This window comes from Hyperolius riggenbachi, chromosome 1 (genome assembly GCF_040937935.1).
Source record: "Hyperolius riggenbachi isolate aHypRig1 chromosome 1, aHypRig1.pri, whole genome shotgun sequence".
NCBI classification, from domain to species: Eukaryota; Metazoa; Chordata; class Amphibia; order Anura; family Hyperoliidae; genus Hyperolius; species Hyperolius riggenbachi.
This window is the reverse complement of record NC_090646.1, coordinates 458,568,491-458,595,795: the sequence shown is the minus strand read 5'-3', so window position 1 is coordinate 458,595,795 and position 27,305 is coordinate 458,568,491. Positions and strand designations below refer to the sequence as shown.

Genomic DNA, 27,305 nt, shown 5'->3' with positions numbered 1-27,305 from the left:
AAAACGCTCCAGCCCAGCATAGACCTCCCAGTCCAGCTCTGGCTCTGTCCACGACAAAACCGGAAAAAACGTTACCGCTCTGCAACAGCGGCGACAGAAACCCGTATTGGTCAACTCCCTTTTTTCCACCTCCGGCACCCCCCCCTGATGCGCTGTCCCCCCTTTCCTATTGGGAACTTATGCTGCACCACCCATTAAGGTGCCCCACTTACAGGAATAATCCTATAAGCAACTCAGTACAGACCCTTTCCTGATCTGCACTGTTACGTGTGTCCCTGCACCTAGCTGGGAAACACTTCCTATTCTGGCATTCCTCTCCATGGACCCAGGGAAAAGCTCTGGGGAAATACTTTGAGAACCGAGACACCCAGGAGAATGTCTCTGTATTTCTACCCCCCTTCCTTTCAGCTGCTCTGCCCGGAGCCGCGAGCACAGCCTGACGTGACGTGGATCCCCCAGCCCCTCCTCCCCCCTGCCATGACGTGTGGGGGCCATGACTCTCGGGGGCGGGCTCTCTCCACTGCCGCCATTTTGAGTCCTGGACTGCCAGCTAAGATGGCTGCTCCCATAGCAGCCTCTCGTTTCCTATATCTTAGGAGAAAGAACAAAATACACACAGAACAAACATTGTTATGCATAGTTACACACAGCATCGATACCTTTTACCGAGAGTCAGCCTTCCGCTACCTATCCTCTCTGGGATGCTTGCCAAACTTGAGACCAACCGCGTCACAGCTGCAATGCTAAATATTTTACATCCTAGCATCACCCAGGAACGTGGAACCCTCTCTCTCCTCACAAAACATCTGCAGTTTATCTCTGCCATAACTCAAACTTACTCAAGTTTAACTCTAAACCATATTAACAGCTAATACTTCTGAGACGCACATTTATCAGTCTGACATGACTACAACATTAAACCTATATAACTTTTAGCGGCGCTGACTGGAACTAGATAAACTTGCACCTCTCACTACACTCCTCTCTATCACCTCTCCCTCCCATCCAGTACTAACAGAAGCACCGCTGGCTTATATCCTGCTGCGGGGGACCCCCCCCCCTTTTTCCCAGCCTCTGTAGAGACGGGGAGAGAAGAGAAGAGAAAAAAAAAAAACCCAATCGACTTCTTTCCAGCAAAAACATGCCTGAGACAAATGCAGAGATAACCACTACGTAAATATACAACACAGGAAGCTTGAATCCGAAGAAAAAAAAACCCCAGCACCTAAACTCTGAAAGCAGCCTCCCCCCTCCCACCACGCGCGAGAGAGAAGAAAAGCCCGCAGCCACCATGCTGCAATTAACACAGAATATACACATTAACACATTATCCTCCTCTCATACAATAAAGATAATGCAACACAACAACGTAAAACATACTTGCCTGAGCAGAAGACTTTGTAAGCCTGCGAATTCGACCAGCTTTTGGCAACTTTCCACGACACTGAGTGGATCTCTGGAACTACTGAGCGTCAGCTCTGTGTACCCACACTGGCTCAGCGGATCAATCTCCAGCGGCAGCTGCCAGCCGGCCTCGGAGCCTTCCAGTCACCTGTGATCCGGTTTAGGCTGTGACTGATGTGCACTGTCAGTCAAAGTTTAACATCCACGAGTGTCGCCGCTGGTTTCCCCGAATTGCAGCCCGTGCCCGTGTGTGCTCGGCTCCCACACACTACTCACACCAGCTTATCAGTCTCAGCTTGATAAGCTTTACAGTCCGTGTCCGTCTATTCCGCTTGTTTTGCTGTGGAATATCTTGAAACCATTTTCCTTCGGCCCCGGCCCCGTCTGCCTGTTTTGCTAGGCAGGGAAGGATTTCAGGCACCACTGTTATAAACTGTTCTTATCACCTTGCTTCGACACCATCGTCTCACAGACTGTGAGATCACTTGACTCTCCACACAGCAAACAGTAGATAGACTTTCTCAGGCTTCTTAAATGTTTACGTTATTTATTCAGGACTACAGAAATACAGATAGATACATTCATCATATCCTAGCCATGCCAATCTTCATGTTGCGTTACAAGCTCATGATTAGACTCCCTACTGAAGTCACTCAGGCACTTCTTGCTAACCTACGTTCCACTAAACTACCTATGTACAGCAGACATTATATCAGATTACATAAAGGAAGAACATGCTTAAAGAAATAATTGGGTTCCAGTCAGTATTGCGAGCTAGTGCGGAAGGAAGAAGCAGAAGTGAGTTCCCCATTGCTCGCTCCAGATTTAATACCGACTAGGAAAGAGTTGAATATGACATCATCTTCGCCACCCCCTATATCAGTCTATTGGTGGACCCACTCGTGGTGTCATCATACCCGCCTACTCGATTAATAATCAATGAGGCACTTGGCCTATATGCAGGACCGTGGATGTTTAGTAAACATGGCCAATGTTTTCTGTTCCTGTTGAGGTCAGAGTGGCCGATGGCCTTCTGTTAGGAACATGTTCTCAGTATCTGCGTGTATCCTCTGCTACACGCAGACCCTGAGATGCCTCTGCCTGCATCACAAAACCTCTATTTATTTTAAAGACATACACTGCGGACAAGCCTTTTACATAAAACTCAGGCCAAGTAACTGAGGCCTACTTAAATTATAACACCGGAGTGCTAAGATTCAGTGCACTCTGCAATAGATTAGTCACAGCTTGTGATGGTAAGATTAGCAAACATACTCGTTTCATTGGTAAGTAAGGATGTAGGAGCAGGAAGGTTAGTGTTGGGTGTAGGGATAGGAAGGTTGGTGTTAGAATTAGTGGCAGTGAGGTTAGTGTAGGTTTAGTGGTAGTGAGTAGCGCCGGAGGAAGGGTTAGTGTTAGGTGCAGCGGTAGTAGGATGGAAAGTGTTAGGTGTAGCGGGAGTAGGAATTTTACTGTTAGGTTTAGTAGGAGTAGTAGGGTTAGTGTAAGAAAAGGGATTAGGATGGGTTTGGCACAAGCAGTAACTTTTTCATAGTATAATATTGGTAATATAAAATTACCAATATCAATACTATCGGCTACTCATGCCAAATCTTTTATTTTACATTTATTGTAAATGTACACATCCCCAGATGAATGTCAGGTAAATATAGGAAGGAGGTCATTTTAGCCCCTACCTATTTACAAGAAAGGGTTAAAAGTCAAACATTTGAAATTAAAGTGATTAGTGAAATTAGTGAAATTACGGTAGTGGATGGTGTACTGATTAAGGGCTCTGCCTCTGACACAGGAGACCTTGGTTAAAATCTCAGCCCTTCCTGTTCAGACAGTAAGCCAGCACCTATTCAGTGGATAGACCTTTGAGCAAGATTTCCTAACACTGCTACTTTCTATAGAGCGCATCCTAGTGGCTGAAGCTCTGGTTCTTTGAGTCTGCAAGTAGAAAAGCATGTTATAAATGTTCTTTGTCTTGTCTTTACATATTCATGAGACAGGTTTGTTGATAATGGTTGTATAAGATCTAAGGCAGCAATTGGAATAGGTGTTATAGTCTACATTATGAAAAATATAATTATACTAATTCATGTTTGTCACTAATAACATTGCTCAGTGTATTTTATATGTTTACATAGCATATGATCTCATGTACTTCCTATAGAGAAAATAATTGAACCTATCACAACATTCATTATTCCTCAAACAGACTAAATCTATGTGAAAATACTTAATTTTCACTGCTCAAAATAATAGTACATAAGTATTTCAAGTGTCAATTTACTTGTAAATCCTCAGCCAACTGTGATTGTAGTTACCATTGCAGTGGGTGATCTTGCCCTTACCACTCACAAGAAGCCATTTTTAGCTTAAAGTCAGTTAATGATCTAGTATATTTTTGAAGGACAGCCAATGCAAACTTGGGGAGAACTTACAAGCTCTATGTATACAGTGTCCTTGGTGAGAATCCAGCCTAAATCTCTAGAGCTGCAAGAGTGCTAACCATTTAGATATTGTGCTATCCTCTGAAAAATGGAATATATTTTGCTGGTATTAACACTCTTTATGACTGCACAGGGAATTGTGGATAATCCTTATTTTTGAACAGATTTTTGCTTAGACCGTAGTTGTGTTATTTAATTAAATGGGAACACTGCTAAATATTCAAGAGCTATTAAAGTCGCTTCACCTATGAATAATACATTTCCAAATGCTGTACTGGGCAAAGCTGTCAATACCTGTGTGTATGGCTTATTGAGGATTTTCATTTGTTTGTTGCCAATGCCTCTGTTGGTATCAAATTCATTCAAGAAGACAGAAAAAGTGTCAGTTTAAATTTGTGAAGATAAATATTGTAACAAATTGTATAGATTATAGACTACAAATTTAGAGTGATTTAACATTGTCAGTATTTATTAAGTGTTTGTCTAACTGCTTTAAAAGTAAAACTACAGTTATATCTTTATACGAGTGTAGAATGCCATTAGTGGACACATTGGGCTTGATTCACAAAGCGATGCTAACCTACTTAGCACGTCTAAAGTCTTTAGACGTGCTAACCAGGGTGCTAAGTAGGTTAGCACCGGTTTTCTCAATCAGATCGCGCGCAAAGTTTTACGCGCGCAAAGTCCTATGCGTGCGCTAAGTCCCATAGGCTTTAATGGGCACTTCGCACGTAGCGCCCTGCACTCTGTGCAGTGCGCGCGTAAAGTTTTACGCGTATAAAGTTTTGCGCGCGAAAAGCTCGTTTAGACGTGCTAAGGGGGTTTTCACAGGCGTGCTAACAGTTAGCACCGCTTTGTGAATCAAGCCCATTGTTGCTCAGTTTTTTGTCCACCATATTTTTAAATGAATAATTTTTTGGTTTATTTAATCCAAAAGATATTGATTATTATATATTATTATTTTTGGATTTATGATTTCTGTATGTGATTCACTTTCTCTAGGCCCTTAGGGTGAAGCAGGTCACTTTGGTTCCTGCCGCTCAGCACCGAGCAACGCAGCTGGGTACTAGTGCTATGCTTCATTCCCTGTGCAAGAATAATTTGGGGAATGGGCCATCGCCGGGAATTTTAGTGGTAGTCGCACACCCTGCTCCCAGCTCACCAGCAGCTCCATAATACGTACACCCTTAGGGTGCTAGAAACTTCAATTATCACCCTTGTGCTATCCAGGCCTTTCTCCTCTCTAAAAAGTGAATTAAGGGCCAATGGCCCATATGCAATTTACTTTTTCACCTGATTTTTTGCCTAGGTGATATTTTCACAACTTATCAATAAAATTCATTTTAAATCACCAGCAAGCAAGAAAATGAATGCTCAAAATAATGTTGATAGTATTTTTTGTGTTTTTTTAAATTGAAAAATGCTGAAAAGCAATGATAAAAAATTATCTCCTAGGAGAAAACTAAGGAGAAAAAGTTAATTGCATATGGGCCATGTGTTTTAGCAGAGCTTCTTCTTGCCTCATTAGGGAACATATGATATTGTTTTTTGTTACTTTTGCAGAGTAATTGTTAAAAAAAATGGTGGTCAGGATGTACCTGGCCAGAGCTGGTGGTGGGTTTTATGTATTGTAAGAGGTTGATGTATTCTCTGGGTGTCCAGCCAAATCAAGCTAGAATCTTTGGTGGCCTTGTAATAGTACTATAAAAAGCACACAATTGTTTGTTTTATTTTCTACAGGCAGTAGAAGAGTTGTTCCAGCTTCTAGACTTGGAAAAGAAGAGTATTGTGATGGGTCGCAGCCAGGTATGCAACAAATATTGTTTGATGAATGTAAAGAAATCTTTAACAAATCCTAAATCTTCCAAAGTATTTCTATTTAAAGTGATTAAAAAATAAAAAGTCAGATACTCACCTAAGGAGAGGGAAGGCTCGGTCCTAATGAGCCTTCCCCCTCCTCTCCCGGTGCCCGGTCCCACGCAGGATCCCCCGTGGCAGTATTCGACCAGTTCGGTCAAATACTGCCACTTCCGCATGCCTTCGGGAGCTTTCGGAAGCCTTCGGGAGCACTCGGGCTCCCTATGACGTGGCCACACGATACTGCGCATGCGCGAGCGCCCTCTAGGACGCACTCACGCGTACGTAGTATGGAGTGGCCCGTCTTCGGAAGCCCGAGTGCTCCCGAAGACCTCCGAAGTCCCTGCGGCGGCGGACGCGAACGGGGGGAGCCAGCGCAGCACCGAGGGCACCGGGAGAGGAGGGGGAAGGCTCATTAGGACCGAGCCTTCCCTCTCCTTAGGTGAGTATCTGACTTTTTCTTTTTTAATCCGGTACCCATTGGCTTTAAAGGATGAGTATAAGATGTGTACCCCAGAAGTATTCCTTTAGCTATTGCAATTTATCTTTAAATACTGATGACCCTTTGTTGTTATTATTATTATCATCATCTTCTGATTTGTAAAGTGCCAATAAATTGCATACATAACAACTAGAAACTATTACACAAAAGAATAAAATGAGTTTATAATATTAGTTTATAATATGTTTTGAAAGATACACTGAAACTGAAAACTGTAATGGTGCCCATACATGATACAATAAAAATGTTCGATTTTCCCGTTTATTCGATCTAAATGATTGAGTCGAATGAAAGTTGAAAATATTTTTTTTTTCGATCAAGAAATTCGAACGATTATCCCATTTTTTCGAGAAAACTTTGATCGGACATGCTGGAAAAATCTTTATATTCGATCTAACGGAATAATCGAACTAAATTATCTAATCGAAAAAAAAAATGAAAAATAGTACCATGTATGGCCACCTTAACTCGCTTTATCAGGCAAAATTATTGGAGTACCTGTTTTCCAAGTGACCATACTTGGCTCCTCCATCTCAGTTGTGTGCCAGTAAGGCTAGGTCCACGCTTGTCCGCTCAGGATCGGATCCGTTTCAAACGGATCTGTTTTTCAAAATTTTTTTTTACTCCCCCGGTTTTTTTCCAGAAAATGCATTTTTGTAGCATACGTTTCCAGTCCGTGGAAACGTATGCCCAGCTGTGGGGGGAGAGGCAGTGACCATGCTGGAGGGGTATAGCAGGCAGGATGGGTGTGGCAGCGGTCAGTGGAGTCATCCCCCCCCCCTCATCTGGGTCCCCCATCCCGCTACCCCTCTAGCTAGTTTGCGCAAAACTTGTTACAATGTATAGCGGCAGGCAGCGAGCGGGGAGCTTACCTTCTCTCCACTTCCTCTGCTTGGCGCGTCACGGCCTGCAATGCCGCCCTCTATACTTCGGAGGGCGGCATTGCAGGCAGTGACGCGGCGAGTAGAGGAAGTATAAAATGTTTGCAGAAGGCAGCGCTACACAACTTTACACACTATATGCTCCAATAGTTCATATACACTTTGTGTAGTCCACATCCACTTTCAAAAAGGTTTTTGAATGGCTAATCTTCTCGGTGATTTACGCTATTTTCCTAGTTCTTCCTACTACCTCCACCAACACCCCGTGAGCTGACACTCACCGGATAGAAAGACCTCCACTCAGGTCTAGTAAAGCCTTGGGACACTTCAGGCCGTCCCCCACCACACCGATAACGATTTGCCACCACTTTCTCCTTTTCACAGCGTATATGTCTTCAAGCGTACAAACCTCAAAACAAATGCCTCACATAGTGTAAAACCATACTAGTTTATTTAAAATATCGTGACCGGTAAAAACGTCTGATGAGTCGGTAGACGAAACATGTAAGATCTTTATTTAACATCTTAACAGATGTTATCCCACTGGCCCTGCCTATACTTATAAATGTGGCTGGATGGTGCAGCAGGGGTATACGTTTGGGCTAGGAGTGGTGGCAAAAAATTAATATAAGGCCTTTGGGGATGTCTTGCCCCTCCGACAAGGCATAATTCCATGTCAGACAATTGATGTGAAGTTTCTTGAACTTACATGAATTTATGCACGTAAAGCAGTAAATTAATAATCTTAAGAAACAAGATAACAGAAGTGTTAAAGGCACCAAAGAAGTTTCGTGCACCAGGTTCATAGTGCCATATAAGTCACAATGGGGTTGATTCACTAAAGAACGTTCATGTTAATGTGTGCAGATAGCGCATGTTAAGATTATCAGCATTTACACAATTTTTCACTGCAAATTATACAAATTGCGAGGCTTGAGTAATTTGTAACGTATGTGGTACATGTATCTAGCATGTTATGCAATTTGCGTAACTTACTACACATGTTTTTTTAGTGAGAGATATATTTAGTTGTAGCGCTCCTTTATTGATATGGATTGGCTGCAGGGGAAACTGTGGGGTTGCTCCTGCCCCACTGGCTTTAGAAAAGTGAATAATTAAAGTTCCTGCGCCTTAACAAAGAAACTTAAGTGTACAAAATATTTTTTATTAAAAACATATAGACATAAAGAATAAAATGTATAAAAATACTGATCCGTTCCATCAATATTCAGCTGCAGTTACATTGCTTTGCATACAGGACAATCAATCTGGTCTCACCTCCACACATCCAACCAAACTGCCTCCACACTGACTGTGCACACACTCTCACTCGTCTGTTTATTTGCCCAAAAGCCAGCTCTAAGACTAATAAACTACTCCGAGAGCCACCCGTTTATGGGCTAACTGCAGCTGAATGTTGATGGACCGGATAAGTATTTTTATATATTTTATTCATATGTTGTTTTTTTTTTAAATAATCTTTATTTAAATTTTAAAAAAAAATTTGTACAAAAAAAAGAAAGAATCTAAAACAACAACGAACAAAAACAACACACATAAAAGTTATAGTTCTCTAGTCTTCCCAGCGACCAACCCTGAGTCTGCATCATATGCTGAACCCTTGATACCTGCCTGATATACAGGTCCCCAAAGTTAGTAAAACCGAATTTGCTACAGCACCCCTCCCTCCCCCACCCCCCAGGAAGGGGCCAGGGCAGAGGCACTGGGGGAAAACAACAGCACAAAAAAGAAAACAAAAAAAACAAAAAAGAAGAAATTCTCTATCTCCCCCAGAGAGACCCAGTAACAGTCCGAGCAGCGCACCAGCTCTGCCCCCCCCCCCCCCCAGTCCTATCTTTTCCCATTTGTCCCCCCTCAATGTCAGGGTTGCCTATTGGACCATCATCTGCAAGAATTCCCCTGAGACTCTAAACTCTATCCAGGAGGCCCATGTACTCAAAAATGTCCCACTTTGGCCCTGCATTGTGTGCATGATGTCCTCCATTCTCATCATAGCCTCTATTTCCAAGAACCAATCTCTGGGGGAGGGTCGTCTTCCATCTCCTAGTCACAAGGATCTTGATGGCATTGATTAAATGTCTCAAGAGTGACCTTCTATATCTTTTAGTACTTCAAGTGTTATTGTGTAACAAATAAAAGGCGGGATCAGCCGGTGGGTCCAATCCCACTATTCTGTGGATATATTTCTTTACCCCATCCCAAAATGTGGACATCAGTTCACACTCCCAAATATATGCAGGAGAGTCCCTCTGCGTCTGTTACAACGCCAGCACATAGGGGAAGTGTTTGGAAAGATTCTATTAAGTCTATCAGGCGTATAGTACCACCTGGTAAAACATTTGTAATTAGATTCTTGTGTTTTTGAGGCAACAGAAGACTTATGAACAAACAGAAGAATCTTCTTCCATTGTTTATCTGAAACGACCTTGCCAAATCTCTCTCCCATTTAGCCCTAATGGACCCGGCTGGGTTTTCCTCACCATTCAACAAGGCATACTGTATATCTGGGAGGTGGTTCCTCTACATGTTCCCTGCCCTCTACAAAGCTTCTCAAATGGAGTAAGGCTTCTCAAAAAGTCCAGTTTTTTACCTACTGCCAATAAAAAATGGCCAAGTCGAATGAGGCTCCACATATCGAAGCGCGGCACGTTTAGATGTGCCTCTACCTGGCACAATAGGGTCCATTCTGCATCTTTAATCAAGTGCATTGCACGCACTTCTGAGAGTTCTCTCCAAAGCAGGAACCCATGTCCGGGGGCACTGCCCGTAAGCAGAGGATTAGCCAACAAAGGCAGCAGGGGTGATGGCCAAGGGGAGATATCATACTGCTTCCTGTACTTAGCAAAAATGGCAAGTGTATAAGCTATCAGTGTTCCTGCGGGGTGTGTAATCTTATGTTTGTTCTCAATCCAGGGAGTATGTTGTCATTTTTTTTTATGCTTATGTTTTAATTAAAAAAAAATGTGTACGCTCAAGGTTAACAATATTTTTGTTAAAGCGCAGGAGTTTTAATTATTCACGTTCTTAAGTGAACTATCACATACTATACAGCTTGGTTGGGATTATGGCAATCACTATTTGTGCTTATATGCACTGTATTACTACGGAATTAGAAAGCCATGCACCTGCAGGTATAGCTATAAAAAAAAAAAATACACAAACAACAAAACTGGCTAACAATATATGTGGAATTGTACAGTGAGTCCCAACAATTTTGTTTACTCATTTTTTTTATATTAATAACTGATTTTCCATTAAAAAGTCTGTACATTCTGTAGAAACTCAGGATAGGTTGATCTGGATGACAGTTTTTTTTCTAATTACAAACTTATATTTCAAGCTCTGTAGCTAATTTAAAATGCAGAGCTTGCAAAATATAAAAGTGTAAAATCATTAAGATGTTTAAAAACATATGGAAATAAACAAATGAGCCTTGAATTCTCAATAGGGACTTGCAGGCATATTTTAATTTTTAAGATGAGCGTAGATTTTCCAGAGAGAGCTGCTGGAGCCTGCAATTATCACTTTGAGGCTATCACACTTTTTATCTAACTACGTTTGATAAAAATAGTGCTATGGGCAGCGATGTCCATAGCAGTTACATGACTGCTGCAGCACAACATATTTCAAAGAGTGACGAGTGCTGGTAGACTTATTGATTATGTATGTAATATTTTTCTAAATATATGCTGCAACACCCAGTCGTGGAATCCACTAGGAATTGCTGCAGCACTTTAAAATCACCGCAGCTCGGTGTGCAGCAATTTCTAGGGCGATTGTGATTCCCTGGCACTTGGAAGCACTGTACCGTAAACTGTACAGCACTTCCGATATGCGATTCATTTTTTTTAAATAAAACTTTATTGTACTTATCCGGTATCCTTCTTCTGTCCGTAGCCCCACCCTCTAAAAGAAGAAGTCATAGGTGCTTCTCTAGGACCAATCAAAGAAGTGTCTGTGTCCTCTTCCTTTAGGCTAGTTATAAACCAGGATGTTGCGTTTAGGGGACATTATAGGGCACATACGCGTTGTGCAGCTCACTCTGGCGTCCCTGATGCCGTGATGCGTACACTTGGACGCATGCGGCATCACATGGTCCCGCCCGGCCAATCATTGCACAGAGCGGCCGCTCCAGGAAGTAAACACTGCACGTCACTGAGTGCAGTGAATATTAATTAGCCATGTGCCCAGCCGCTCTCCCCTCCTCCCCAACATGACTGAGCATGTGCAAACAGTCTAACGCGGCTTAGCCGCGCATAACGCACAGCATGCAGCACTTTGCTGCGTTACAATGTAACGCAACATGGGCAGTGTGAACAAGCCCATTGATTTTTCATTACTGTGCGGTGGGGCTGCATTACAGGCTGCACTAACGTGCGCCTGTAACGTCCCACTGTGAAAGCAGCCTTACGGGACGGAGCTACGGACAGAAGAATGAAATCAAGACACCAGGTAAGAATTTAAAGTTTTATTTTAAACACGATCGCTTGGCCCCCCAAAGTGCTGCATAATTGCTTTGATAAGCGATTTATGCAGTGCTTATATACTTTGCGTTGAGCGATAATGCGCTCAAAATGCAGCATGTCCTGCGATTGTGATTACCCCTAATCGCAATTACACTGATACTCACTTACTTTCATTGGCAAAGCATTTTTGGGAATCGTCAGCGATTGTCAGCGATCCCAAAACGCTGCCAAAAATTCCCTAGTGGGTTCCAGCCCTGACAGATGCATCTGCCTTCTTTGCATCAGGGGCAGTTTGCCTATAGCAGAATTTGCGTGCGGTTTTCATTTTTGCGAATTCAGTTTTGCCACTCATCTAATGCAAGTCAATGTCATTACAATTTTTTACTTGTGATGGGTAATTTTTGGAATCCAATTACTCTGCTTGTATTTATCCTGTTTTTAAATTGCATAGCAGTGCATTTTTTGCATGTAATGTAAGTCATTAGAAACACCTAAAAGAATTTGCCATTTTGAAGGTAATTACATACAATTTCATGTAAATTAACTTCATTGTTATGCATATGCAAAATCGAATCCAAAATTCGCCCCAAAAATTGCAGAACGCAGAATTGGAAATGCAAAAATACCGAGCTGGAATTTGCAGGATTAAGTATGACTGCCTTTTGGAGCAATCACACTTGTGTCTGTGAGAACCGCAGAGGATACCCTGCAAGTATTTTGCTGCACTATATGTTGTATGCGTTTTGTCGCATGCACTTTTTTCAAAGCAGTTACCAGTGTTTTCAGTGAGGAACTGCATGTATTATGCAGAGATGTAGTGCATGTTTTTTGAACACTATGCAGAATCGTAGATGCCTCTGAAAACACAGCGGACTCATCAAATGATTATATGTGTTTTCACATGTGATTTCACATTGCGACCAAATACTGCTAAAATGCACTAGTGTGATTGCTCCCTTCACATTACAGGCGTTTTTGTAAAATTTTAAGCGCTTGTGCAATGATTCTCTATGAGAGAGTTCATATCAGAGCGATTTGTTTGCGATCCGCTCAGATAAGCGCTGCATGGGCCATTTTTGAGGCGATTTGCCTCAATGGAAGGTATAGGAAAATGCAAAACGCTCACAAAATCACTTTGGCAAGTGATTGCGTGAGCTGTTTAAAAAAAAAAAAAAAATACAATGTAGACAGAAGGGCTCTGCAAAAGTGCTTACAAAAATGGCCACAAAAACAAGCAAACGCGCAGCAAATGACCAAAAAACACTTTAAAAAAGTGGAAAAAAAGCCGACCGTGGACGGACACGTGAGCTGAACGCAATGTGTACAAGGCCTGACTGTGCTTGCAGGGGCATAGCAATAACCAGAGCTGCCATAGCAGCTGTTATGGGGCCCTGGAGCAGAGGGAGCCCAGGTGGTTTTGTATCCATCATTAACTTTCTTGTGTTTCTCCACCCTCTAACTTTTCTCAGTGCCCATGAACTTTGTGCAATGTTGATTGCATAATAATGTAAATTGCCAGTTAACTCATATCCATAGGGGAGGGACAGGTGGCATTGCTTTCAGCTACTTTCCCACCAAGACTTTGCGTTTTAGGGGACATTATGGTCGCATAACGTGCCCCTAACGCAACGCATGGTGGTGTTGAAGTTGGACGTCAGATTGAGCTGCATTATGCAGCTTTTAAAGCAGCCGCTCCAGGTTAGTGATAGGAAGTCCGGATCTTTTTACGGATTCGAATCATTTGAGACCTCCTCCTCCAACTTCACTGAGCATGTGCAAACAGTCTGACGCGGCTTAGCCCAGTATAACGTACAGCATGCAGCACTTTGTTTAAACGTGCTGCGTAACTATGTAACGCAACGTGGGCACTGTGAACAGCCCATTGATTTTACAGTGCTGTGAGTTAGGCTGCGTTACTGGCTGCTGTAACATGGGACTTTAACGTCCCACTGTGAAACCAGCCTAAGAGTACCTACATTTGAGGGCCCCATAAAAGTGTTGCTATGGGGCCCCACGATCTCTAGCTACACCACTGTGTGCTTGTATGTCTTGCATTCTGTAGGAAAATTACTTCTGGCACATAAAGGAATCATTAAAGGCCCTTCCATTGCCTTACCATATCTTTAGTTGGTTGCTGTGTCATAGGGTACGCACAGACATACGATAACGATCGTTCATTCTGAACGACGAACGATGTTAAAGGAGGTATCGTTTGAAGAAAGGCTACTTTGAACATCGTTCGTGTACGAACGATCTTGGAACGAGCGTTGCGTGCGCAACATGATGTATAAACTGATTTCAAACACAAGTGTCAAAAAGAACTGTTTGAGCATGTGCAAAGCTTTAAGAACGAACGATCAACGACCGATCGTTGTACAGACATTACTTTTTGAAAGATGGTCGTTGGAAAAGATCTGGCAGAATGGATCGTTCTTTGCCAACGACATATCTCGTTGGTCGGTCGTTTTAATGATCGTTCGTGCACTTTTTACGAATGATCGTCGGGCAATGCCGTCGGTAACGATCGTTTTAAACGACTCTAGTCGCATGTCGGTATGCACCCTTAGGCCTGGTGCACACCAGAGGAGTTTTTCTGAGCGTTTTGAGTTTTTAAATCTGCTGCTAATGTTATCCTATGTGTCTGTGCACACTGGAGCAATGAGGTTTTGTAAAAAAAAAACCCATAGCATTACATTGGGAAGAGCTTTTGAAACCTCTAGCGCCCAAACGCTAGAGGTTTCAAAAGCCCTTCCCAATGCAATGCTATGGGAGTTTTTTACAAAACCTCATCACTCCAGTGTGCACAGACACATAGGATAACATTAGCAAGAGGTTTCAAAAACTCAAAACGCTCTGAAAAACTCCTCTGGTGTGCACAAGGCTCTATTTCTCAAAGTGGATCTGAACTCTTGCACAGGACAGAAGAAAAATGTAGAGAAATGCACCCTGTATGTATTTAGAGAGTTTAGCCTTACTAATTCCCCCTCTTCTGTGACTAATCCCAACTGTAAATTAATCTCCCAGCCATGTCCGCTCAGGAATCTCTGCTGCCTCGGCAGACCAGCTAATTTGTAAACACAGGATGTTATGTCTGCGTTGATGAAAACAGGAAGTAGACACACTGCAGATTTATTGCAGTATTTGTATCAGCTGTAACATTTTTACTATGAATGTTATTATGCTGGTGCTTATCTTTTAGAGCAGAGAGAAAGTTCTGAGTTCAGGTGTGCATTAACCTATTTTGGTTCCTGGACGTAGTTTCTACGTCCAGGAACCATGCGCGTTACCGCACACCCCCGCGGCCGATCGTGCGCGTGCACGCGCACTTCCGGCCGCGGATTCGGTAGCCAAGGAATCAATGTATCGGGCTATGGAGCCCGATCACTGATTCCTCTCCCCCGCTGAAAAAGCGACAGCTTCTCTCGGAAGCTGAGCTTTTTCTGGCCGTCTCCTTCCCGATGCGTCACTCTAAGCTCGTGGTACGCTTAGAGTGACGTCATGTAAACAAACTCATGGCCGCCATCTTGTGGCCAAAAAGTAATACTACACCTGAAAAAAAAAAAACAAGAGTTAACACACATTTACATTATAAATCTATTGTTTACCTCCCACCCTCCCAAAAGTACCCAAATAAAATGTTTAGTATTAAAAAAAAAAAACATTACAATAAAAAAACAACAACATGTAAATATTTACCTAAGGGTCTAAACTTTTTAAATATCAATGTAAAGATGAAATATTTCTATATTTTTTTTATTTTAAACTTGTAAATAGTGATAGAAGCAAAATGGAAAAAATGCACCTTTATTTCCAAATAAAATATTGTCGCCATACATTGTGATAGGGAGATAATTTTAACGGTGTAATAACCGGGACATATGGACAAATACAATACGCGAATTTTAATTATGGAGGCATGTATTATTTTAAAACTATAATGGCTGAAAACTGAGAAATAATGAATTTTTCCATTTTTTTCTTATTCTTCCTGTTAAAATGCATTTACAGTAAAGTGGCTCTTAGCAAAATGTACCCCCCAAAGAAAGCCTAATTGGTGGCGGAAAAAACAAGATATAGATCAGTGCATTGTGATAAGTAGTGATAAAGTTCTAGGCTAATGATTGGGAGGTGAACATTTCTCACGTGAAAACGACGGAACCTGAATGGGTTAATGCCCAAGAATAAGTATTGTAAGAAAACAATTGAATACAATAATATTCCCTGTTTCATTTTATTTAGAAATATTTTCCAAGGGTAACATAATTAATACTCCTATAGCATGCAGTCCCCTTGTGCTTTTATTCCAGGGCCTGTTTTCTCATTTTTATGGCATTGTTCTAGCAGGCCTGTTAAATAAGGGAGTTGGCACAGACAGCCTGATCATAGAGAGGTAAAACCATTAGTATGAACATTGATTTTGCAGCAGCTCTGAAGAACTCATTGGGGCTGTGCAGTTAATGCAGTCATTATTGAAGCAATCAAACCTTTAATGAGGCATTACTCCATCTCCACTAATTCTCAATCTATTGTTGCTGGGTACATTTATGTCCATGCAATGGGAGAGGAGATTGAATAAAAAGAGACAAATTTGACTATTTAGGAATTTTTAGCAGCTGTTAATGTTTTTTCTATTAAAATGTTTTAGCATAACATGAACAGGAAGAAAAACAGTTTTCTATTACAAGTGAAAGCATTTTTTGAAGGGAATGCCTATAGATGCCATACGGCCAGTATGAAATATTGAAATCTTATTAGCTCCCATAAGCAAAAAGAAAAAAAAAACACTTTCATCACATGGGATGCACTAGATGTTTCACTTGACATAAAGGATCATCAGGTGCAGCTTACTGTCACTTATGAGTATGCATGTTTAAATAGACTATATTTAACAATATAGGGGCATTGTTCTCTATGACCTGTAAAGAGATAGAAATAAAGTATAAGTGATAATAATAATAATATTAATAATAAATAATAAAGATGTATGTGCTATATTGCATTAAAACCGCACCACAACAACATATAGTAGAATGTAATACATTATTTACGATATACACAATATTACATCAATTATCCTGATTTCAGCATCACAAACACTTATTTAACTCTACCCTCCCAATGATGTTTAGCCCTGGCTATTTAGTTATGCAGCTTTCTACCCCAAAGCACTATGGGAGACCAGGTGTTGTTACTTCTTCAGCACACACAACAAACATTCTGCAGTGATGCTTCTTGCTAGCAGTAAAGATGTTGCCACCTGTGATATATTTAACCCCTTAAGTACCAGCAGTCTCTGCCTCCTTAAAGGGAACCAGAGATCCTGTAAAGAAAATAAGTTATACATACCTGGGGCTTCCTCCAGCCCCATACGCTCTGATCGATCCCACGTCGCCGTCCAGTGCTGCCCGCAACCACGAGAATCGGCACCCGTCAGTGACGTCATCAGAGCCGGGCTACGCAGGAGAAGTGCGCCCTCTATGTATCGCTCCATACAGTGCTGCAGAGATACGCAAAGAGCGCACCTCTGCTACGCTAGACTGGCTCCAACTGGCGACAGAGCGGGGTCCCAGCTCTCATAGCTGCGGGCAGCGCTGGACGGCGACATGGGATCGATCAGCGCTTATGGGGCCGGAGGAAGCCCCAGGTATGTATAACTTCTTTTCTTTAAGGACCAGAGACCACTGGTACCAGAAAACGTTGCATAATGATGAATTGCCGCACATACCCACCGCGACCTCCATCCATGCCACACTCCCATCGCCTCAGGCCACCCACTCTGCAGTCTCTATGACAGCGGAGCTCTGTGAGCCAGTCAGTAGCCGCTTGCATTGGCTCCTGACCGTGTAATCATTGTAAGCCAATGGGAGATGCTTTAATTGATGACAGGGTCAGGAGCCAATAAAATTGGCCCCTGACCGGCTCACAGGGCTCTGCCGTCATAGAGTTGGGAGGGCAAGTGAGCTGCGGCGGGAGACAGCGAAGAGATTGACAGGAGCAGCGAAAGTGGCGAGAACGCACTGCGGCAGTGATGTGAAATCTATGCTTTAGCAGGTATTAGAGCATCAAAACAGGGCTTAGAATTCAATAACCGCCATCCGGAAGCAGTTACAGTGGGATGCGAAAGTTTGGGCAACTTTGTTAATCGTCATGATTTTCCTGTATAAATAGTTGGTTGTTACGATAAAAAATGTCAGATAAATATATCATATAGGAGACACAAAAGTCAAATAAAGTTTATTGGATTTACAGAAAGTGCGCAATAATTGTTTAAATAAAATTAGGCAGGTGCATACATTTGGGCACTGTTGTCATTTTATTGATTCTAAAACCTTTAGAACTAATTGTTGTAACTCAAATTGGCTTGATAAGCTCAGTGACGCCTGATCTACATACACAGGTGAATCCAAGTATGATAAAGAGTATTTAAGGGCGTCAATTGTAAGTTTCCCTCCTCTTTTAAGAGTAGCAACATGGGGGTCTCAAAACAACTCTCAAATGACCCGAAGACAAAGATTGTTCACAATCATGGTTTAGGGGAAGGATACACAAAGCTGTCTCAGAGATTTCAGCTGTCTGTTTCCACAGTTAAGAACATACTGAGGAAATGGAAGACCACAGGCTCAGTTCAGGTTAAGGCCCAAAGTGGCAGACCAAGAAAAATCTCGTATAGACAGAAGTGACGAATGGTGAGAACAGTCAGAGTCAACCCACAGACCAATACCAAAGACCTACAACATCATCTCGCTGCAGATGGAGTCACTGTGCATTGTTCAACCATTCGGCGCACTTTACACAAGGAGATGCTGTATGCAAGATTGATGCAGAGGAAGCCTTTTCTCCGCCCATAGCACAAACAGAGCCGCTTGAGGTATGCTAAAGCACATTTGGACAGGCCAGCTTCATTTTGGAATTCGGTGCTGTGGACTGATGAGACTAATATTGAGTTATTTGGGCATAACAAGGGGTGTTATGCATGGAGGAAAAAGAACGCAGCATTCCAAGAAAAGCACCTGCTACCTACAGTAAAATATGGTGGTGGTTCCATCATGCTGTCAGGCTGTGTGGCCAGTGCAGGGACTGGGAATCTTGTCAAAGTTGAGGGACGCATGAATTCCACTCATTATCAGCAGATTCTGGAGACCAATGTCCAGGAATCAGGGACAAATCTGAAGCTGCACCGGGGCTGGATCTTTCAACAAGACAACGACCCTAAACACTGCTCAAAATCCACTAAGGCATTCATGCAGACGAACAAGTACAACATTCTGGAATGGCCATCTCAGTCCTCAGACCTGAATATAATTGAAAATCTGTGGTGTGAATTAAAGAGAGCTGTCCACGCTCGGAAGCCATCAAACCTGAATGATCTAGAGATGTTTTGTAATGAGGAATGGTCCAAAATACCTTCAACCAGAATCCAGACCTACGGGAAGCATTTAGAGGCTGTAATTTCTGCAAAAGAAGGATATACTGAATATTGATTTCATTTATTTTTTGTGGTGCCCAAATTGTGTAAAGAATTATTGCACGATTTCTGTAAATCGAATAAACTTCAATTCATGTCTCAAATATCACTGTGTGTGTCTCCTATATGATATATTTAACAGACATTTTTTATCATAACAACCAACGATTTATACAGAAATATCATGACGATTAACAAGGTTGCCCAAGCTTTCGCATCCCACTGTAAGACTGTAAATCAGGGTGACAAATATATTTTACAATAGGCAAACACTGACTAAATAATTTATCCTATATAATAATCCCTAACTGTCCCTGCGTCATCATTTGTCCCTGTGTCCTTGTGAAAACTGAACTGCGCATGTGTGCGCAGTTCTGCCGGCTCGCTCTGCGCTGTCCATGTGGTTGCTAGGGCAACAGGGACGCACAGCCTAGAGCTAGGAGGATGACGCAGGGCCAGGGGGGTGGGCGTGTGTGAGCACGCATGTGGCGGGCGAGTGCTGTGGCGGCGATGACACACTTAGAGCCCATTTTTAAATGGGTTTAGGTCGACTAGTAAATTAATATTGTAAAGTATAAGCAATCATTACGTTACATTCAGCTAAGTTCCTCTTTAACCACTTGATGACCCACCCTTTACCCCCCCTTAAGGACCAGCGCTGTTTTTACTGATCTGTGCTGGGTGGGCTCTGCAGCCCCCAGCACAGATCAGGTAGCAGGCAGAGAGATCAGATTGCCCCCCTTTTTTCCCCCCTATGGGGATGATGTGCTGGCAGGGTCTGATCTCTTCTGCCTGCTGGGTGTTGCGGGGGGGGCACCTCAAAGCCCCCCTCCGCGGCGAAATTCCCCCCTCCCTCTCCTACCTGCTGCCCCCCCGGCGATCGAGGCTGCACAGAACGCTATCCATCCTGTGCAGCCAGTGACAGGACGTCCCCTGTCACATGGAGGCGATCCCCGGCCGCTGATTGGCCGGGGATCGCCGATCTGCCTTACGGCGCTGCTGCGCAGCAGCGCCGTACAAATGTAAACAAAGCGGATTATTTCCGCTTGTGTTTACATTTAGCCTGCGAGCCGCCATCGGCGGCCCGCAGGCTATTCACGGAGCCCCCCGCCGTGAATTGACAGGAAGCAGCCGCTCGCGCGAGCGGCTGCTTCCTGATTAATTAGCCTGCAGCTGGCGACGCAGTACTGCGTCGCTGGTCCTGCAGCTGCCACTTTGCCAACGCACGGTATAAGCGTGCGGTCGGCAAGTGGTTAAATACATTCCTCTGCATGTTTAGGAATGATGACATTTACTTGATTTAGAATTATATTATCACAGTTTTAAGAAATGAAATGGCAGCGAAAAGAAATGTTCAGGCCACAGAGACTATGGCTTCTGATTTCTCTGCGTCTTTTCTTTTTATTATTATTTTCTTGCTTTGTGTTTTCCCCCTTTCTTACAGTATCTTTTCAGATAGGAATCATGGTACTTTCTCTTTATCTGAAGATGGCACTAGGTGGGGTATCACTGATTATATTTGATGTTTCTTCTGACCATATATTATTCTCCATAGGTGTTCATGAAATCTGGTGTGCTATCAAGACTAGAGAAACAGCGAGAGAAGATGATTTCCCAACACATGATCCTTTTCCAAGCAGCATGTAGAGGTTATCTTTGTCGCCAACGGTTCAGAAAAATAAAGGCAAGGCAGTGATCTGATGTTCCTCTCAAAAGGCATTCTTTTATTGTTTCTTGTTGAAATAATTCAATTTCTTCAGCCATATTGAGTGTGATTTGTTTTGAGTTTGACAATACTCAAATCATTGAAACCAATTACACTTGTAACAGCAGCAAACCGATTTAATATTACAGTTCTATCGTGACTTAAACAGTGAAAGTGCGTTAGTTAATCACATTCTTACATCCGTGGTGTTTACTAATAATAATAATTTCTATTGTTGTATAGCACTTTTCTCCTGCAGGGCAGCCACAAGAGCACACTCGGTAGGCAGTAGCAGTGTTAGGGAGACTTGCCAAAGAAACTCTTTACTGAATAGGTGCTGGATTACTGAACAGGAAGAGCCGAGATTTGATCCCAGGTCTCCTGTGTCAGAAGCAGAGTCCTTAACCAGTACAGTATCCAGACACTATTTACTGACTATTGTTACCAAGTATTTTTAGAGAAAGCATATTTTAATATTCAGAGAGACATATTTGAATATTTTGCACCATTCCATGATTCAAAGGCCCTTATTCAATTTCATTTTTCTCCTAGGAGATAATTTTTCATCTTCTGTTTAAAATAATGTTTCATCACTCTACAATTACAAAAGTAAAGTAGGCACTGTCATCATTTTCTTGCTTGCTGATGCCTTAAAATGAATTTTATTGATAGGGTGTGAAAATAGGAAGCAGGAAGTTTGGGCGCATGAGGCAAGTGGACAAAAAGGGCGGCGCCATTCCCTCCCATAATTAATATCGTTTGATGGGCGCCGAACAGGAAAAAAGGGCGCCCGGAGATTATTAACGTTGTGAAGCGGCATCTGGAGATTATTAACGTTTTCAAACTGCATTTGTGATGATTTAAGTTTACAAAATGCGCCCGTGACGAATAACGTTTACAAAAATACTAAACAGATCTATAGTATTTAACAAAAACGTTATTTGAAATTTTATCTATTACCGTTTGTAAAACATTATTATTCACATAATAAAGTGATCAGTAAGTAAATTGTAATATATTTTTTACAGTCACTATTTGTAAAACATTATTATCCACACAATAAAGCGATCACTAAGGGGGGATTTAGGGTTAGGCACCACCAGGGGGGATTTAGGGTTAGGCACCACCAGGGGGGATTTAGGGTTAGGCACCACCAGTGGAGATTTAGGGTTAGGCATCACCAGGGGGGATTTAAGGTTAGACACCACCAGGGGGGTCTAAGGGTTAGGGATAGGTAGAGGGAGGGTTCTGTGTGAGAGTAGGGTTAGGTTTAGTTGTAGTAAAATTTTAGTAATATTTACTTATGTTTTACGACAGTTATTTTGAATGTACTTATATTTTTTTTCATATTTATAAACAATATTTTTAGATTTTATACATGAAGAAACGATAAATGAAGGTTATACACAATAGTATACAATTATAACAATTATACATACTGTATTTCTCTCCGGCATATAAGACGCACCCAGGTTTAGAGGGCAAAAATCAGGGAAAAAAATAATCGAAACCTGGTCTGGAGCATCTATATATCAGGAGCTGTTTTGAGGATTATGGATGGGCACACCACCACTTTTCAGTTGGGTGCTTGATATTATGGTATAGGCATACCAAAGCAGAAGTCTATCTTCAAGTATATCAGCACACCACAATTGTAGAAAATTCACGCTCTTTTATTGAGCCATTATATCCACAAGTAGCCGACAATTGTTTCGGGGCCTCAAAGGGTCCCCCTTTCACCACACGCCTTGAGAAAGGAGATGCAAGCAGGGGGGAAGCCAGGCACAGCGGGGACAAAGGCAGGGAATCCCCGATGGTGGCGGTTCGTATCGGCGGGCGTTCGTAAGTCGGGGATTCCCTGCCTTTGCCGTATAAGACGCAGGGACTTTTTCTCCCCACTTTTTGGGGAGAAAAAGTGCGTCTTATACGGCGCCAAATACGGTATATTATCGTTTTTTAATAAACGTAATTTTCACATTTTGAGATTACATACACATTATTAAATGTGTTTTTAATTTATAAAACATTATTGTAAACAAAATATAACACAATATTTTTTATAAACGCTGTTACCGCTTATCGTTTACACCACGCGCCCTTTTTCCCGTTTTGCATGAAAATATCACCTGGGAAAAAAACTTAGAAGAAAAAGGGAAATTGAATAAGGGCCAAAATGTTGGTGGAATCCATCACTTTTCCTCCTCTAGACCTCTCCATAGATATAAATGTATCTGTTCAGTCAAAACAAGTACAGCAGTTTTTGCAGAACTATACAGTGTTTTCCAGACATTTACCTGAATATGTGACCTTGTTAGCTTGCATAAATATAGTAGGGTTTAAAGAGAATCTGTATTGTTAAAATCGCACAAAAGTAAACATACCAGTGCGTTAGGGGACATCTCCTATTACCCTCTGTCACAATTTTGCCGCTCCTCGCCGCATTAAAAGTGGTTAAAAACAGTTTTAAAAAGTTTGTTTATAAACAAACAAAATGGCCACCAAAACAGGAAGTAGGTTGATGTACAGTATGTCCACACATAGAAAATACATTCATACACAAGCAGGCTGTATACACCCTTCCTTTTGAATCTCAAGAGATCATTTGCGTGTTTCTTTCCCCCTGCAGCTATCTTCCACTGAAGTGTCAGGCTGTTTCTTCCTGCAGAATGCGGACAGCTCTGCCTGTATGTAATTCCTCAGTATGTGAAAGCCCAGCCAGCTCAGAGGAGAATTTCTCCAGCTTGTAAAAGATAATAGAGCAGAGAGAAGCTGCACTAATCTAAATAACACACAGCAGTGTGCAGAGAGGGGCCTGGAGGGGGGAGATGCATCACAGAACCACAACACAGAAGAACTTGACAGCCTTCCAGACACAGGCTGACAAGTCTGACAAGAGAGAGATAAGTTGATTTATTACAGAGATGGTGATAGTAGAACGTGCTGCAGTAAGCCAGAACACATTAGAATAGCTTTTGGAACTTGTAGGATGATAAAAAACAGGATGCAATTTTTGTTACGGAGTCTCTTTAAGGAGATAATACATAGAAGTTAGAACTTAGATGTTTACGCAAGATCAATGAGCTACGTTATCTGCTTTGCACACACAAATGTAACCCTACAGGAGAAATGTGATGTTTGCTAAAATGTAAACTTTAATTAAAGGACCACTATCGCAAAAAAGGTAGGCAGTTAAAATCTGACAGAACCGACAGGTTTTGGGCCAGTCCATCTCCTCATGGGGCATTCTCAGGGTTTTCTTGTTTTTTATCAGCATTTCCTGAACCACAGTTTAGCTACCAAAATAGTAAGATACCAGCCGGCCTCCTTACTCACTTGCACACCATTTTGTCAGTTAGATTTTTCAACTCCTGTTCAGGAAATGCTGTTGAAAACAAAGAAAACTCTGAGAACCCCCATGAGGAAATGGACTGGCCCCAAACTTGTGGGTTCTGTCAGAATTTAACTGCCTACTTTTTTGCGATAGTCATTCTTTAATATTTTAAAACCTGCATGTTGCTGATAGTATGACCTATATTTGAAAGTTCAAACAAATAGTGGGAGGAAAGGATAAATTAGTTATTTGTCTGGCTGCCCCCCCCCTCCTCCACCCAAATATACTAATTAAATACACTCAAACTCCCCACTGTATTTCATTCTTCCCATCCATTTTGTTTAGATACAAACGGTTGCCCTCAAATGTATCCAGAAAAATATCAGGAAATTCTACTGTATCCAAGACTGGATGTGGTGGCAAATCATGTGTCAGATTCGTCCCTCGCTGACGGTCAGCATGGATGAGACTAAGTTTCGGCTGAGGGAGGTAAGCAACACAAGATGGTTGAATGGAAACTTTGCCTTCTTTACACTTCCTGCATGTAGTACGTGAGAGTGCAGTTTGACATGAAGTACTGTTGTTTGATATCTCCCACAGGAAGAAATCATTGGTTTAACAGCAAAGCTTGCAAAATCCGAGAAGTCAAGAAATGAACTGAGACAGAATGTTGACCTGCTTGAGAGTAAGGTAAGAAGTTAGCTCTCAGTGACAGGCTATAATTGGGACAGAAGGCGCTATTGCCAACAGCATTCAGCTTCAGGGCAGAAATGCTGTCAGCCACAGTTTCAATTATTAAAGGGATTGTTAATGTGAACTGTATGTTAGCTTATATAAAAGAGCTGATAAAAAAGTGATAAATAAATGAAAAACTTGGATGATGTTGAATGTCCAGAGAAAATTCAAATATTGTTCTCTATATTACTAGATCCTGTTACTAATATTAACAGCCACAATATCATTACAGAGACTATGAAAGATTCCTTTAAGTTTCTAGTGTTAAAGGGAACCCAAGGTGAGAGGGATATGGGGGCTGCCATATTTATGCCCTTGTAAACAATGACAGTTGCCTGGCAGCCATGTTTATCTTATGGCATCAGTAGTGTCTGTGTCAAAACCCTTGAAAAAGCATACGGCTAATCCAGTAATATCTGAGTCAGCTGAGTCAGAGTACCTGATCTGCTGCATGCTTGTTCAGGGTCTATGGCTAAAAGTATTAGAGACACAGGATCAGGAGGACTGCCAGGCAACTGGTATTGTATAAAAGGAAATAAATATGACAGCTTCCATATCCCTCTCATCTCGAGTTCCCTTTAAAGCTGACCATGCAGACATTCCATGATGCAGATACCAAGACTAATAAATACTGTATGCCAGCAGATTAGATGTTTGTAATCCAGCATCCACATCTTCTGAACTGGAAAAGGGGTCCTAAGAACCTTTCACTACTTTGCTTCTGCACCATTACCATTAATATGAAGCTTATACATATTTTGCTTATATTTGAGGGAAAACTGAGTTTTATTTATTTATTTTTTAGTTACACCTCATCAGGGGTGTAACAATAGGGGACGCGACCCCTGCCCCCGCGGGGGAGGGGGGGGCGAGCCCCCCCTAGGGCCCACTCAGGGCCTTTTTGGGGGGCAGGAGGGGTCGCAACATAAGAGGAGAGTGTGGCACAGATCAGCAGGGAGCGGGGACATTCCCCCCCTCCCTCACCTCGGGCTCTCCTCTCAGCGCTCCCCCTCCTGCAATCATTAGTGGCAGCAGGCGGGCGGCGGCAGACTTAATACATACCTCGATCGCGCCGGAGGTTTCCGATCAGTAAGTGCTTCATGTTACTTCCTGGAAGTAGCATGAAGCTCTTAGAGAACGGAGACCTTTGTCGCGATGGAGGTATGTGTTCAGCCTGCCGCCGCCCGCCCACTGCCACGCAGGAGGGGAGCGCAGAGGGGAGAGCCTGAGGTGAGGGGAGGGGGGGATGTCCCCCCTCCCCGCTTATCTGTGCCACGCTCTCCTCGGGGGCCCAGAATTTTTTTTTTTTATCAGGGGGGCCCGGGGATTTCTAGTTACACCACTGCACCTCATACTTAGTGTGGCATCTGTAGAGCCTTAACTCAGGATTGTGATGTAGTCTACTAGGGATGGACGGAAATGCTACTTTCTGATAAGAGTCCGCTTTCCACAGCATGTTATTTTCTTGTCAATATAGTTAGTTAATTGTAAAATTATATATTTATTTGTGGAATTTGCTATTATTTTTGGATGTACAATATTAATGCGGAAACTACATTTCCCATCGGCAACTGCGGTGAACTACCACATTCTCTGATTAGTCTAATACTTTTGAGTCTTTAGATTGGCTTAACATTTCAGCAGTAATCCGATTTCTGTTGTAAACTATGGCATTCTCTGATTGGTCCAATGCTTCCGTGTCTTCTGACTGGCTTAAAATTTGCACAGTAATCTGACTTCTGCCATAAACTATGGCATTCTCTGATTTGTCCAATACTTCTGAGTCTTCTGATTGGCTTAACATTTCTGAGTCTCAGTATTTTTTGGATTTCTGTTTTCTGCATACCGTATGGAAAATCAGAAATCCGTGGAATTCAGAAGCTCAATCCTATAATCTACCAATTTTTCTTAGGAAATGATAAAAAGATTATCATATTGTACCACTGACATTAATAGAAATACTGGGCTCTGTAATGTTTTCTATCTCCTCACTTGTTAACAGAATTAGTTTGGATTTTTCTTTCCTGTTATAATAATATGCATTCATTTTGTTGTGTAAGTCATTATGAAAGAGCAAGATTCAGGAACCCCAGCGATTCCTGATCGTGTCATTACAATGGGGACCCACAAACACCACCAATCCACTGCCGAAAATCCCGACACCTCCGCTCCCTGCCACTCCACTGCCGACACCACCACTTCCTGCCGCAGCAACATTGACACCACTGGGACCTCCACTCCAGCAGTGTTCCTCACCACACATAAGCCACACTAGTAAGAAGGGAGCCCCAGCAAAAGAATCCTCAAATCTCCCAGAAGGGCTCCCCATTGGTTCTTTGAATACAACAATGAGAATCCTCCCTGTAGAGGATTTCCATTGGTCAGATCAGTAGACCAATGGAGAGCCCTGGCATCAGATTCCAAGATTATTTTTGCCAGAGTTCCCTAAAGATTACAATTATGACTATCAAGTAACTCT

The 27,305-nt window shown here is 42.3% G+C and overlaps 1 protein-coding gene across 1 annotated transcript in view; it reads left to right on the top strand.

The window, feature by feature from the left end:
* LOC137525416 (unconventional myosin-XVIIIb-like) overlaps positions 1-27,305 on the top strand; it is a 508,546-nt gene that overhangs the window by 60,821 nt on the left and 420,420 nt on the right. Inside the window, exons 4-7 of the mRNA XM_068246531.1 lie at positions 5,604-5,669; positions 20,611-20,739; positions 24,437-24,580; positions 24,692-24,781. Of these exons, the coding sequence (XP_068102632.1) occupies positions 5,604-5,669; positions 20,611-20,739; positions 24,437-24,580; positions 24,692-24,781 (429 nt within the window). The remainder of the gene's footprint in view (positions 1-5,603; positions 5,670-20,610; positions 20,740-24,436; positions 24,581-24,691; positions 24,782-27,305) is intronic.